General features: G+C 37.8%; 1 protein-coding gene across 1 annotated transcript in view; it reads right to left on the minus strand.

Moving 5' to 3' along the window:
- LOC139692737 (ankyrin repeat and IBR domain-containing protein 1-like) overlaps positions 1 to 12995 on the minus strand; it is a 49816-nt gene that overhangs the window by 22413 nt on the left and 14408 nt on the right. The window contains exons 6-9 of the mRNA XM_071590982.1: positions 12701 to 12896; positions 9568 to 9821; positions 6074 to 6307; positions 1340 to 1551 (exon numbers count right to left, since the gene is read on the minus strand). Of these exons, the coding sequence (XP_071447083.1) occupies positions 1340 to 1551; positions 6074 to 6307; positions 9568 to 9821; positions 12701 to 12896 (896 nt within the window). The remainder of the gene's footprint in view (positions 1 to 1339; positions 1552 to 6073; positions 6308 to 9567; positions 9822 to 12700; positions 12897 to 12995) is intronic.

The following is a 12995-nucleotide window of genomic DNA, read 5'->3' on the forward strand; positions in this document are numbered from 1 at the left end:
TCCATTACAAGTTACTGTCATGGCTTCCCCCACAATTTCTTGGAATTTGTCAAAGGTAAAAACCCTTAGTGTTTAAAGTTGGCTTTAAACTCATGGATTGCAGTGCCTCGTGCACAACTATGAATGCCTGTGACATTGTATGTACGGTATTTCATCACAACATCTAGTTCCTTTAAAAGCCCCCAAAATTTCAGAGTGTAAGAGGACGCCTGGATAGCTTAACTGGCTAAAGCACTCGACCGGACATCGAGCGATCCGGGTTCAAATCCCATCCATGGCAAATGATTTTTACACTCTGAAATAGTTGCATTAGTGTAAAACCTCAAAGTCATCACATTTTCCACTGTTACTATAGCAATGATTACCTCTGAAATAAAAATTACATATCTTCCATATCTACGCTACCACAGTCCAGACCAGAAACAAATCAATCAAAACATTTTGCTAATTCAATTGATCTTCTCAGATCTACTTACCCTTAAAATAGCATTTTTTGTCTTCCAATTAGTACAACCTTTGCACAGAAAAAGGAAAGCTGTTTAATCCCATGCGCAGGATCTATGCAATAGTTCTCATATCAACCAAATATATTAATCTGTGCAGTCAGTTCATTGTACTCATCAAAGTTTGGTAGCTTCTTGGGATTTAACAGAATTGTCTTGTACTAAAAAAAATGACCTGCATTGTACAAGCAATTTGGTTTTATTCAAAAGTGCTTCTCTTTAAACTTTTATGATTTAAATTTTCATATATAATCTCATATTAATATAGGAACACTATACTATTTAAATTTGGCATCAGTTTTGGTGCAACAATTCCAGAGTGTAAAAATCATTCGCCTTGACTGGGATCCCGGTCAAGGCGAATGATTTGGCTCTCAGAAATTGTTGCATTGAAATGCACATTAGCGGATGAATCCGTTAAAAGTTACTGTTGCGGCATCTCCCGCAATTTCCTATGGAAATCAGTTTTGGTGTTTACTCAGCATAAATATACATTTATGAAGAATCACTTAGCATTGCAAGAGACGGCTGTTGAGATAAATTCAAAGATGACAGGAGGAGTGGATGATGGACATATTAAGAGGCATTAGGATGCAGGAGAATGTAAAAAAAGAAAAATGCTGCATACATGAAGCAGAGGGAGGAAAGGTACCACCACACCGCAGAGAGTACAAGGCCACAGTTTACAAGATCAACCTAAATTTAATTCTGATATATGAAGTGAGGTTTGCACTTCTCATCAAATAATCAGCAAAAATTATAACCACTTCATTTTTGTTAGAGGGAGGGGGTTTAATTCCCAGAATGGGGGTGCAAAAGGCATGCGTGTGTCATACCAGCAGAAGAGGTGTCCCCGACCGCAGTCCACAGCGTGAGAGACAACAGGGGGTGGCCATCCGGGTGATGGGGGCGGGGATGACAAGAGGGAGGAGGGGGTTGCTGCATGCTGGTGTAGGAGAAGTACCCTCTCCACCTCAGGCAAGCGAACAGCCCTCCCACAGCCGGGCATGGGGCACCACTTGATGCTCCGGTTGCCCTCCACAAAAGCCTGCTCGGCAAATGGAAACACCCGGTGTCAGCCAACGTCAGCAATCCCCATGTGCGAGTCCATGGGGACCACAAACGTTACACTTCCCTCACAGTTTTGCCAACTTCGCAAAGGTGCCCTAAACATAAAACCCACCCTTCTCCTCACCCATGAGACAATACGATTGGGGGTGGGCTGGTTGAGATGGACATGTTAACAAAGGTGGCTATTCCTCGTTGGAAGAGGTTTTCTATGCATGCATGACTCGTGAGAGTGTGCGAGTGTGTGTGAGTTTGGACTGCAAGGCAATTCTTCCATGAATTTCGTAGGTGGCCCCTACTTCAACATCCCCAACACATGAAAAGTACTGATGCAAATGATTAACATAACTCTTTAGGTGTAAAAGATAGCTATCTACCGATTACTTAGTTTGTAGATGGACCCTGCACAGGGACAGATTGCAATGGGGGCTTATTTCAAGCTGTTATGCTCTTCTACATGCATTGCATCAACTGAGTTCTCTACACTTAAATATTTAAATTGATGTTCCACTGTACCTAATCAATCTTCTACCTACCTTCATCTTTAGGTTTATGCTAACAATTTTTCCTTGTTAAAGTTTATCATGATTCAAGAGATTTAATTTTTATCATAAACAGTAATTCTATACAGAAAAGTTTAAGAAATTCTCAAAATTTTATGCAACTCATAATAATTTGATATTTTCTAATATATTCTCCATATAAATATTGAATCCTGAATTAATACATTACACTGTTATTTTGCCAACTTTGTTTAGTTGACCCATTTAATTCACACAAAATATATGGTAATGGTACACGAGGCCCTTGAGTTATAATATTTCAAATTAAAGAGGGATGATGTGTATTGAGAACACACTCTGTAATTCATTAAAGGGGTTATAGAGCCACTGATTGCCAAAGTTGGAGTTGTTAAAAGCCCAATTCTAATCAGATAACTGTATCATGACACCCAACTTCCATGATCGGGACTCATGCATGAAATGGGTATAGGTACGCATGCTGGGTACAATGCACTCTGAATGCATAGTGATCTCCAATTGCACTTCCTTCTTTTGCAACCACTTCCACCTCTGTCACAGAAAGAAAGAACACTCCTCTTAATGCCCATCACCGAGGATATTTCATCTCCCCATCAAGATGTGCACCATATTCTTACACTCAAAGATTTTATCGCCTTTGAGGATTGCATTAAGATTCTATTAAGGTACATGACAAGCAAACTTTGTCAAAAAGTTTCCCACAATAATTTCTGGATTTGAATTATTGTAAGGTTTGACCAATTGAATAGACATGAGCTTACCGTTTAATGGGACATTCATTCATTCATTCAATTTTCCACTCCAAAATATTTCATTGCACTCATTACTTGACAAATCTCCTGAAAATATCTATTTAGTTTCTTGGTAATCAAAGCTCAAGGATTGGCAAATATTCATCCTCATGATGTACCTGCAACTTGACTATGAAATTCATGTCAATTCCATTTCCAATCGTGAAACTCATCCCATAGGATTTAAATAAAGTTTAATATGTTAAATCTCATCAGGGATCATGGCCATTCATTTTTATGGTTCACTTATATTTATAATTTGTCCCATTGTCAATTTTCTGGGCGTGAATTTCTGTTGTCTCATTTTATTTAAATCTGCAAAAAAATGCTATATTTCGAATGATACCACAACCTAGGAGTTTATTTGATATTAGTATGAAAAATACTCTTTGACTTACACCCAAAGCATTTTCAACTCGAACAAAACCGGTATAATGGATTAAGCCAAAAAATTAGTGGAGTGCAAGAACATATTTTAAATTCTGAGTAGTGTTACAAAATGGCAGAGATGAATGAAGGAGGTGAAGTGGGAGAGAAAGAATAAGTAGTGAAGATTTGATGGTAAGTGAAAGTCATAAGGCAGTCGAGCAAAATCTTCTCAGTTCAAGAAGACTAGTGCATTGCATCAATAACAATGAAAATTTGAAAGCATACATTAATTAGTTACATTATTTCAATTGCATTTATTAATATGTTATTGGTGAAGACACAAGCAAAGTCAAAATTTTAAACAAAACCACGTGATTTGGTTCATAACTACCTGAACATGGCTTTCAGCAGTCCACTTTCAAAAACTTCCTCCTCCTTCAAGAGAGCTCACTCCATTCAATGATGCAATGCTGAATGCATTTGATTTTCTAAAAAACAATTACAACAACAACAACTGAAGTCCTCCTGAAACCATCCAACTCAACCGACAGTATTGATTTTTTTTCTGGCTATAAAATAAATTAAGGAGACTACCAAAAAAATCCTATGATGGTAGTACATGAAAAAGACATTAAAAATAACCAAAAGGACATCTTAATGTGTATTGATTCATGTCCCTGCATGAATATTCAAAATTCAAGTTCAAGAAGGTTCAAATAAAAATAAAATGTCTATCGATGGAGCTGGATAATGTTCAACAGAAGATAGACCTGCTTTTTCAGATAGCAATGAAAGGGTAAAAATACCACGAACATCAATGAATCTATGCTTGTATTATCAAACGTTTATGTCAAAATACAAAATTAGCCAATCCCCAAAAACACATACTATCCCGATCAAATAAATTATGTAGAGCTCAGTTATGCGGAGACGAAAATCAACTGATTTCTGCGATAAGCGTTTTTCGATGTCGGTTGCGGCTCCTTTTATAAATATTTTCATAAAAAATAACTCAATCGAACTTATATTTGTATCCTGAGACATATATAATGTAAATACAAATAAGTCGTTTTTGTTGCATACATCACAGGATGTCGCTTCAAGATATGTGCACTCTCTCTCCCGACGTTTTCGTTGCCGGGGACCGACCACGCGGCCTCATAGTAGTAGTAGTTTTGAGGGGAGGCGACCGACAGCTAAGGTCATTTGCGCCATAGGGGAAGGACAGGAAAGGATGATCCCACTGCTAGGAGGTGGAGGGGTGACCCGTTCGTGAGGGGCGTCAGCTCAAACTCAAATGCAGCCAAGTGCCCTCTATCCAAGATGCAATCCGTGGCAGAGAGCATAGCTCTATACATGTACATCCTTGGAAACCTGGGGTATACAGGCATAACTTGGGCATATAAGCACGAGCCAATTTGTTGGCAAAACACGTACTATTAAGTACTTTTTCCCACATTGGGGGCATAGAAAATGGTTGCCTTGATTACAAATTTCAATAATACCACTGTTTTGATTGAGCAGCAAGCAACGGAGTTTTAATATTTTGTTGAAGTGCTTCCTAAAAAATGTTCAAATTAGTCTTAAATGTATACAATGTAGTGCGTTCAGCTTTATCTCACATGTGGGGCTGCCTCGAACTTAATACGCGTTTGGCTAAAACCCCTCTGCTAATACACACATACTTTGTATAACTCCCAATAAACTTTGAGCCTACAGGCATTCAACCTTAATTAGTATGAAAGTGTCATAGAGGCATGGAAAATGGTTGCTTTCAATATACATTTAGATAATATCAAAATGATAATAGAATCTGAGCATCACTTAATAAGTTGAAAGAATAATAACCTCTTGTGGGACCTTAAGAGGGAATATAGTCACAAAATATTACATTTGAACTTGAGTTCATGAATTACACTTCAGAACACGGAAGAAAGGCAGCATATTGGCCCAGCAATGACACACTTCTGGGATTCTAAGATGAATAAATGCTGACTTATATGTAGCCACTTAACTTTCAAAATAACAATTCAATTGTCTTTGTATAAAGTGCCAACATCAAAATAGTTTGATCTTTTCTATCTGATCCAAGTATTTACCATGAATTGAAATCTGAAAAACCAGGATGCATCTTATGGCCGGGAAATATGACAACTTATGAATGTCTACTTGATATAACTATGGCTAACTACCCAACTTTAATAAATTAAAGACTTGAATCCAATACCACTAAAAATATCGAAAATGTTATTTTTTATCAGTGTGGGTAGATAGGTGTAATTTTCAAAAAAATTTAACCATGCCTATTATTCCCACGATAGTTAGAAACATCATTTCCATACAGTAGTATCCATAATACTATGCTTATGTTTCTAAGAAATAGGCCAACAAAATAAACTCATTTAAATTCCTAGATAGCGGTATTTTTACACGGAATAGAATTGGCCAAAATATGTGATTAAAAGGGGAGTGTTCCAAACTGGCAAATGAGTGAATGAATGGTGCACAGATGAAGTAAGAATGCTGAGAGATGAAGAGGGACCTGATGTAGACTAGATTGCTGGATTGTGAGGAGTCACAAAATATTTATTTGGTAGTTGTGTCCATACAAAACCTACTTTAACCAGTAGATTACTTAATAATAATAGCATGATATTTTTAGTATGCATGCACTGTTTAGCAAAAGTTTTCATTTTTTGGTCTCACCTTGTAAAACTCTCACAAATTTCAATTTATTCTACCATACACAATTCTAATTTTCAGCAAAAATACACAGATTGGTAATAAAAGCCATTCCTACCTTAATGTCAAATTGCAAGTACCGTCTAGCCATTTCAGGGCTGACCAGTCTTTCAATGATTTCGGCAGGAACTAAGTAGTGACAGTGAAAAGCTGGGCAGAGAATTCGGTGCGCATCACCCTCTCTTATCTTCACCGTGAGGTAAGCCTCCCAACATGACGTGCAGAAGCGATGCTCACAGCTTGTATGCACCACTTCATCCCATTCAGGTATGACATCAGTGCAAATCTCACACTATAACATCGAATAAAAGATAGAAATGAATGAAAAGGACAACTTTAAACATGTTATTATGGTCACCATTATTTTGTGCTGTTTCCATTTAGCCAGGGACTTTTTCCAAATTGAAGCTCCAACATTATATTTTATAGGAATTAGAACAAGTAATTATACTGTATGTGTAGTATCTGCTAGCATGATAATGATGTCCAAAGGACCTTGTTCTCAGTACATCAAAACGTACAACAAGCTTCCCTCAAGTTTAAATAATGAGAAATCACTCTCTATTTTTTAAGATAAATTTAATGTATTTTAAATGAAAAATGTTTTTACAGGGTGAATGACTACATCAATTCTTGGTAATTTTGAATTTTATATTGTGTACACATAATTGTGTACCTAGGTGTAATTTTATCTTTCTTTGGGTAATAATTATTAAGTGACTGTACTTTTTGACATACCCTGTACGATTACTTAATATATGATAGTCTGTGCCGTACTATGTATTTGTCAATTGAGAAAAATAAATTATTATTATTAGACAAAAATTTAATGTTATTTTAACTACAGGTAAATTGAAGTTAGTGTTATGCCAATAAATATAAGTGAATAAATAAGTAAAATATTCATAAGAATTATTTTGATGAAAAATATCAAAGTTTCAAAAAGAAATTGGCAAACGTACATAAAGGTTTCTAAAATCAGCAGAATTGCCTTGAGGAAGCAAGAGTGGAGGTTTGCAAGTGCACTCACAAGTCTCACTAAAGATGATGCAGAGACACAGATCTCGTTCATTTAATGGGAAACAGTTTTCCCTTGGTGATGCAAGTGTCATTCCAGTCTCCTCTCTCCCTATTGTCAAGGTAATCTTTTTTCATAGTTTCCCCCGCTAATTTTATATTACATTTTAGCCACTTCTTGTGAAAATTCAAGTAGCAAAAATAAAATATGCTATTCCAAACATTCAGCTATGCCATCCGTACGACTACCCCTCCTCAATTAGAGCCACCACACCCCTAACCCCTAATGCCCACCTCTTCAACACAACAAGGTCAAGAGTGACATTCCTCTCACAACCCCCATGCATTTCATCAAACAAATTTCCTGGGGTAGGGATCTCTTTTTATACATATTCTAGTACATTTTTCACTAATTTATTTCCAGTAAAAGGGATCTTTGGGTCTACAAGAAAAGGTAACATTGTCTCACGAGAGCTACAGCGGAATGATTGATGGGAGTTTCCAGCACGGAATATGACCCTGAGTAGGAGTGAATTAACCTAATGGTGAACATAGACTGGTAAGGTACTTTTGACAGGGTTGAAATGGTTTCACATGTTGGCACCTCTGCCACTCACTTGCCCTCCTCTCTCATAATCCCCTTCTCCCCATGCCACACTCCAGGGAGACCCTTCCTCTTTTCTTCCCCCCCCCCTTCCATCATATGCGTCATCACCACGAGATTTGACTTTGCCTGAACCTGATGATGCCCTGATTCAAGAAAGACCAAAGATGGATTGTAGCTAATAAAAATCATGTGAAAAATGAAGTTTCTTCCTTTGATTTCCGTAAACATTTAATGATTTCATGGGAAACCTGGGCCCAATTACTCTTACGGAATTTATCAGAGAAATTCTCCATGAAAACTTTATACTCTCTTGATCAGGATTTGAGAGTGGGGCATGGGAGGTCAACTTCAAATCCCAGTATTATATATTCATCCAGCCTTTTTATTTTGAACCCCTTATTAATAGTTATTGAAGTTTTCCTCAATATGAGAGTGTCATTTTTTGTGGTTCTCATTGGCCACAAGTTATAGTGACTGCCTTAGGAATCACTTGGGGCCATGCCCTAAGTCAATTTTCCATTAGGTACTCATTTTACCATCTCATATACTCAGTTACCAGTGATTAAGAAGCTGAAATCACCTTTCTCCCGTGGATACCCACACGGAGTCACAAATTTCTCCACAAACTGAGGGATTAGAGAGGTACCTTGGTATCAACAAGTACTTCTGAAATCTTCAGATTCACTCTCCTATAGCTTGTTCTACACCCATGCATGTTATTTGATTTAAAGTAATTCCTCCAGGCATTGCAGACTTACTTATGTATGCTAAGGGTAATAGGAAACAACAAATCATCAATGCTCAAGTAAATGGGCATAATACTCGACTGAGTGTTGATGTACATTTGTTCTGCCATTCTCCTGCTACGCATGATACGAGTCCCTATCACGTGGTCATTAAAATTTTCAACTATCTGCCACCATGCATAGAGTCTGCTCCATCCAGAGGTATATTTAAGAAATATCTTAAGAAGTTTCTGATGGATAAATGCTATTATAATGTGGAAGAGTTTCTTGAGTCTCCGGGACACTGAAACAGCTGATTGTTTGTTCTCTAAATTGGCATATATTTCAATTGGTGAAGTCCAGGGGCCAATAAATATTATTTATTTATGAAAGTTTAGCTCTCAAAAACCCCAAAAGAATCTTACGCAAAAGCTGGTTTGATAGGGGAGGTAAGAGCTCACTCCACACGAAGGCCTACACATCATGCAAAACATTCAAGATAATAAGGGAGAGTATTTCTTCTCCTCACACCTCCTGTGCTTCCCCAGGAATAACTGATATTTGAAAATTCTCAGAGCTGGTGTTTATTTAAGGTTGAGTTTAGAACCTAGTCGCTAGGCTACAACCACAATGGCCAACTTGAAGGTTGGTTTGATAGATGAAAGTGCCGCTCTCCACATAATTAACCCTCTATTCATATTAGTAGTATTTGGGGGAGGCGACCGACAGCCAAGGTCATTTACGTCATTAGGGATGGACGGGAGAGGATTAAGGGTGGAGAGAAACCCGGCGTCGGCATTAGTCTACTCTTAACGAAAGGCACCCGAAAGGGGTTAGCAGTTTGACGTCCTATCTGACGGATGGCATACTCACTCAAAGTCCCCTCCACAAAGCAACTCAAGTAGGGATCGGGATACCACTGAAAAATATCTGCTGCCGCTGGGACCTCTATTCATCTTACAATGAAATAGAAATAGGGCCCGGAAATAGAACCTGGGCCCAATAGTAGGTTGGTAGACCAGCTCTCCAACCCCTGGCCTACCATGCACTTCCATTCTTCCTCCTCCCCCTTGGGCTAAGAAGTAACCACATATTCTTTTTAAGGATACTCAGGGAAATTTACAAAGACACCAGTCATGCACCTGCACCAACGATGCAGTTGGGTAGGGAAACTGATGGGAGTGTAAGTATTTTCCAGCTTACCACCTGCTCTCTCACTTTCCCAAGCCCACTGTCCCTCGATTCAGCTATGCTTGGAATGCAATCCATTTCCTCTTCCACTGATGACATATCATGTCGGGATAAACTTCCACCGCCAGGGGGAGGCGAGAGAGGTGGGGGGGGTGGGCAGAGATCAGAGTGGTGGAGCGCTGATGCTGGAGGCTGCACTCCAGCCAGCTGACAGCAGAGCACCGGTTCCTTCATCCACTTTTCCAAGAGAGCTTCACGCGACCACTCTGTGAAACGGAAACAGGTTGTTTGAATTAGTGGTATGAAAATGGCTATCCATCCTGTACTACGCAACTACCACAATTAACACTTCTGATTATTCAATGCAATAACACAAATCCAAGGTACAAGAGGAAATGCATATGACATAAATTAATTCAAAAAATATTTTCACTCCCACAACAAAGCACGTCAAAAATTTGTCCTTTTACAAAGAAACAGAATGAATCATTAATTTAATTAATCATTAATAAATTAATAGGCGCTAAAGAACCATTTCAGTTTCCTAATTACGGTAGAGCATGTGCCTCATTGAAGAATGAGCCTTTTAATTTACTCTACTTCTGCCTCGCACTACTACCAAACTAAAATTAACAAGTCAGTTTTCACGTTATTTAATAAAATTACTAGAGGTTTAAAATTGTAAAATTTCCGTAAAATGTTAACAGAAAAATTACTGACTCAAGAGTAACCATAGGAATGATGCTACAACTCAACGTACTGACATTTATGAAAAAAGAGAGTACAGGTATCTAATAAAACAGGCAAAAAAAGAGTACAATGATCGGCGGATTACGAATGCCTCCAATTTCTCAAAAATAGCATGGGAAATCAAATAAAAGCAACAGCAACCTAAATTCCACGACATTGCCTCTCCAGGTAAATGATAACTTTGGCAACATAATCTCTGAACCAGGTAAAATATCTAATGCTTTTCACAAAGCTTTTCTGTCTCTGCCAAATTGCCCTCATCCTGTGCCTCTTGGGCCCATGCCATCCAATAGAGTAACTTATACATCTATGTACCTTAAACCCGGCAATGAGAGTGAATTACGCCTTTATCTTAATAAGATAAGGGAAAAAGAAATCTGCTGACATTGATGGAGTGTCTGGCAAGTTATTAAAAGACTGTGGTGACCTTATTCTAGCACCACTACTAATGCTGGTGAACCAGTCCTTAGCTGAGGGCATTCATCCGACTACCCTTAAAATGGCCAAGGTCTTACCTGTCTACAAGAACAAGGGGGACCGAAATGATTTAAATAATTACAGACCCATTTCTATAATTTCACTATTTGGTAAAATCCTAGAGTGTGTTTTCTGTAAAAGATTGTTAGAATTTCTTGAAAATCAAAATGTGCTATCTGAAAACCAGTTTGGATTCCGAAAGGGGAAGTCAACAAATCTTGCTCTTTTCGAAGCGGTAAATTTTATAATTCAAGAAATTGACTCTAAATGTAAGGTCCTGGGCATTTTCTATGACTTGAGCAAAGCATTTGATGCTGTCGATCACAGTAAGCTGATCTCAAAATGTGAGCTATTGGGCATTAGGGGTGTGGCATTAAGCTGGTTGAAGTCCTATCTTGCTAATCGGCACCAAAGGGTGGCCTACGAAAGTGATAGGAATATTTACCTCTCCAATCCCTTGGAGGTCAACAGAGGGGTTCCCCAGGGGTCAGTGCTTGGCCCAGTATTGTTTTTGATCTTTATTAATGATCTTCATGGGCAGCTGCAGATCAATGGTACAAAAAAATGTGTTATGTATGCTGATGATGTGAGTGTAATGACATCCAGTAAAAATTTATGTGAACTGGCTGTGGCTGGTGACCTGCTGATGAAATGTATGTCTACGTGGTGCGAAGGAAACAGTTTGCTCCTTAATGTTGAAAAACTCAAGCAATGGTCTTCTCGTCTTCACACAGCATAATTGACACTAACTCTTTAACAACATATGGTAGTAACTTAAACACAGTAAATTATTTTAAGTTCCCAGGAATCCATATAGATAGTAACTTGAAATGGAATCTCCATGTTCTGAACCTAATTAAAAAATTAAATTCTGTGTTCTACTTACTATCTATATTAAAACACACTGTAAGCCAAAATGTACTGATGACATTATATTATGGATTATTCCACTCAAGAATTTCATATGGAATTGTATTCTGGGGACTACCCTCTCACCTTCTCAGTATCCTGAAGTTACAGAAAAAGATGGCGAGAGTTATGTGTAATGAAGAATATGATGCTCACTGTCAACCTCTTTTTAAAAGGTTAAAATTGTTAACTGTACCTTGTGTATATATTTATTAATGTGTAATACTGGTTAAATTGCATAGTGCTGACTTTGAAACTAATAACAGCATCCACTTATATAATACGAGACAAAACTACAACCTACATGTGAGGTCAACTAATTTAACCTTGGCCACAAATGGCCCCAAGTCTATGAGTATAAAACTATATAATAATCTAGCTGAATGTGAGAAGGACGTGTACATGTGTTTAAGAAAATGGTTTGTGAATTGCTCATTGAAAAGGGTTATTATAGTGTCAAAGAATACCTGAGGCCTAATTTATAAATTTGTAGCATTTTCTAATTTTGTAATATTTCTTATTTTTGTAATAATTTCTATTTTTGTAAATCTTGTACTTGACAAATCCTATGCACTTGCCAGTATTATTACTATGCACTGTGTCTCTTGGACGAATAAATATTATTATTATTATTATGCCCATTGGCTTATAACAAATCATATGTAATCTGTGATTATTATTCTATATTTGCTAATAAGGTTTTATTTCTTAATTATATGTTCTCTTGCTTATTGGTATATTCCACATTCTATGACTAATGAGCAAATAAAGATTATTATTATTGCCCATGCAAGATATTTAAAGCCAAAGTATTTATTTTTTCAAATTTCAAAATGTAGACGAGAATTAGATTGAAAGTATTGGCCGTCAATTAATGGAAATTGGATGGAATGGAATGGAGTGAATATTGGGTAAAATAAAATTTGTATCCACCTCGGCAAAAACCTTTTCTTTGGAATCACATGCAGAGTTAATTTAATCCAATGAGCAGAAGAGAATGTCCACATGCCATTGTCCCTCAAGAGAGCCTCCGCTGTGAAGAGAGGGATGTGTAGCATGTCGGATGTTTCCACCAGCAAGCGGTCCTTGGCCTCCTGGAGGTCCTGTGTGCGCAACCCGCTGTACACCTCATCCGATTCATCCTCTTCGTCCCCGTTGGATGGCAACGTCAGCTCAGCTTCATTCACAGTGTCCCCTCCTTCCGCCTGAAAATGCAATTGCAAACATATCACTTTTAGGACTGTCATGCCGTAAAGCCACACATGGTACAGCGAGTGGTTTTGCTCTCAATGGAATCACTACAT

The sequence above is a fragment of the Hetaerina americana genome, unplaced genomic scaffold, assembly GCF_022747635.1.
Source record: "Hetaerina americana unplaced genomic scaffold, ioHetAmer1.1.p SCAF_40, whole genome shotgun sequence".
NCBI classification, from domain to species: domain Eukaryota; kingdom Metazoa; phylum Arthropoda; class Insecta; order Odonata; family Calopterygidae; genus Hetaerina; species Hetaerina americana.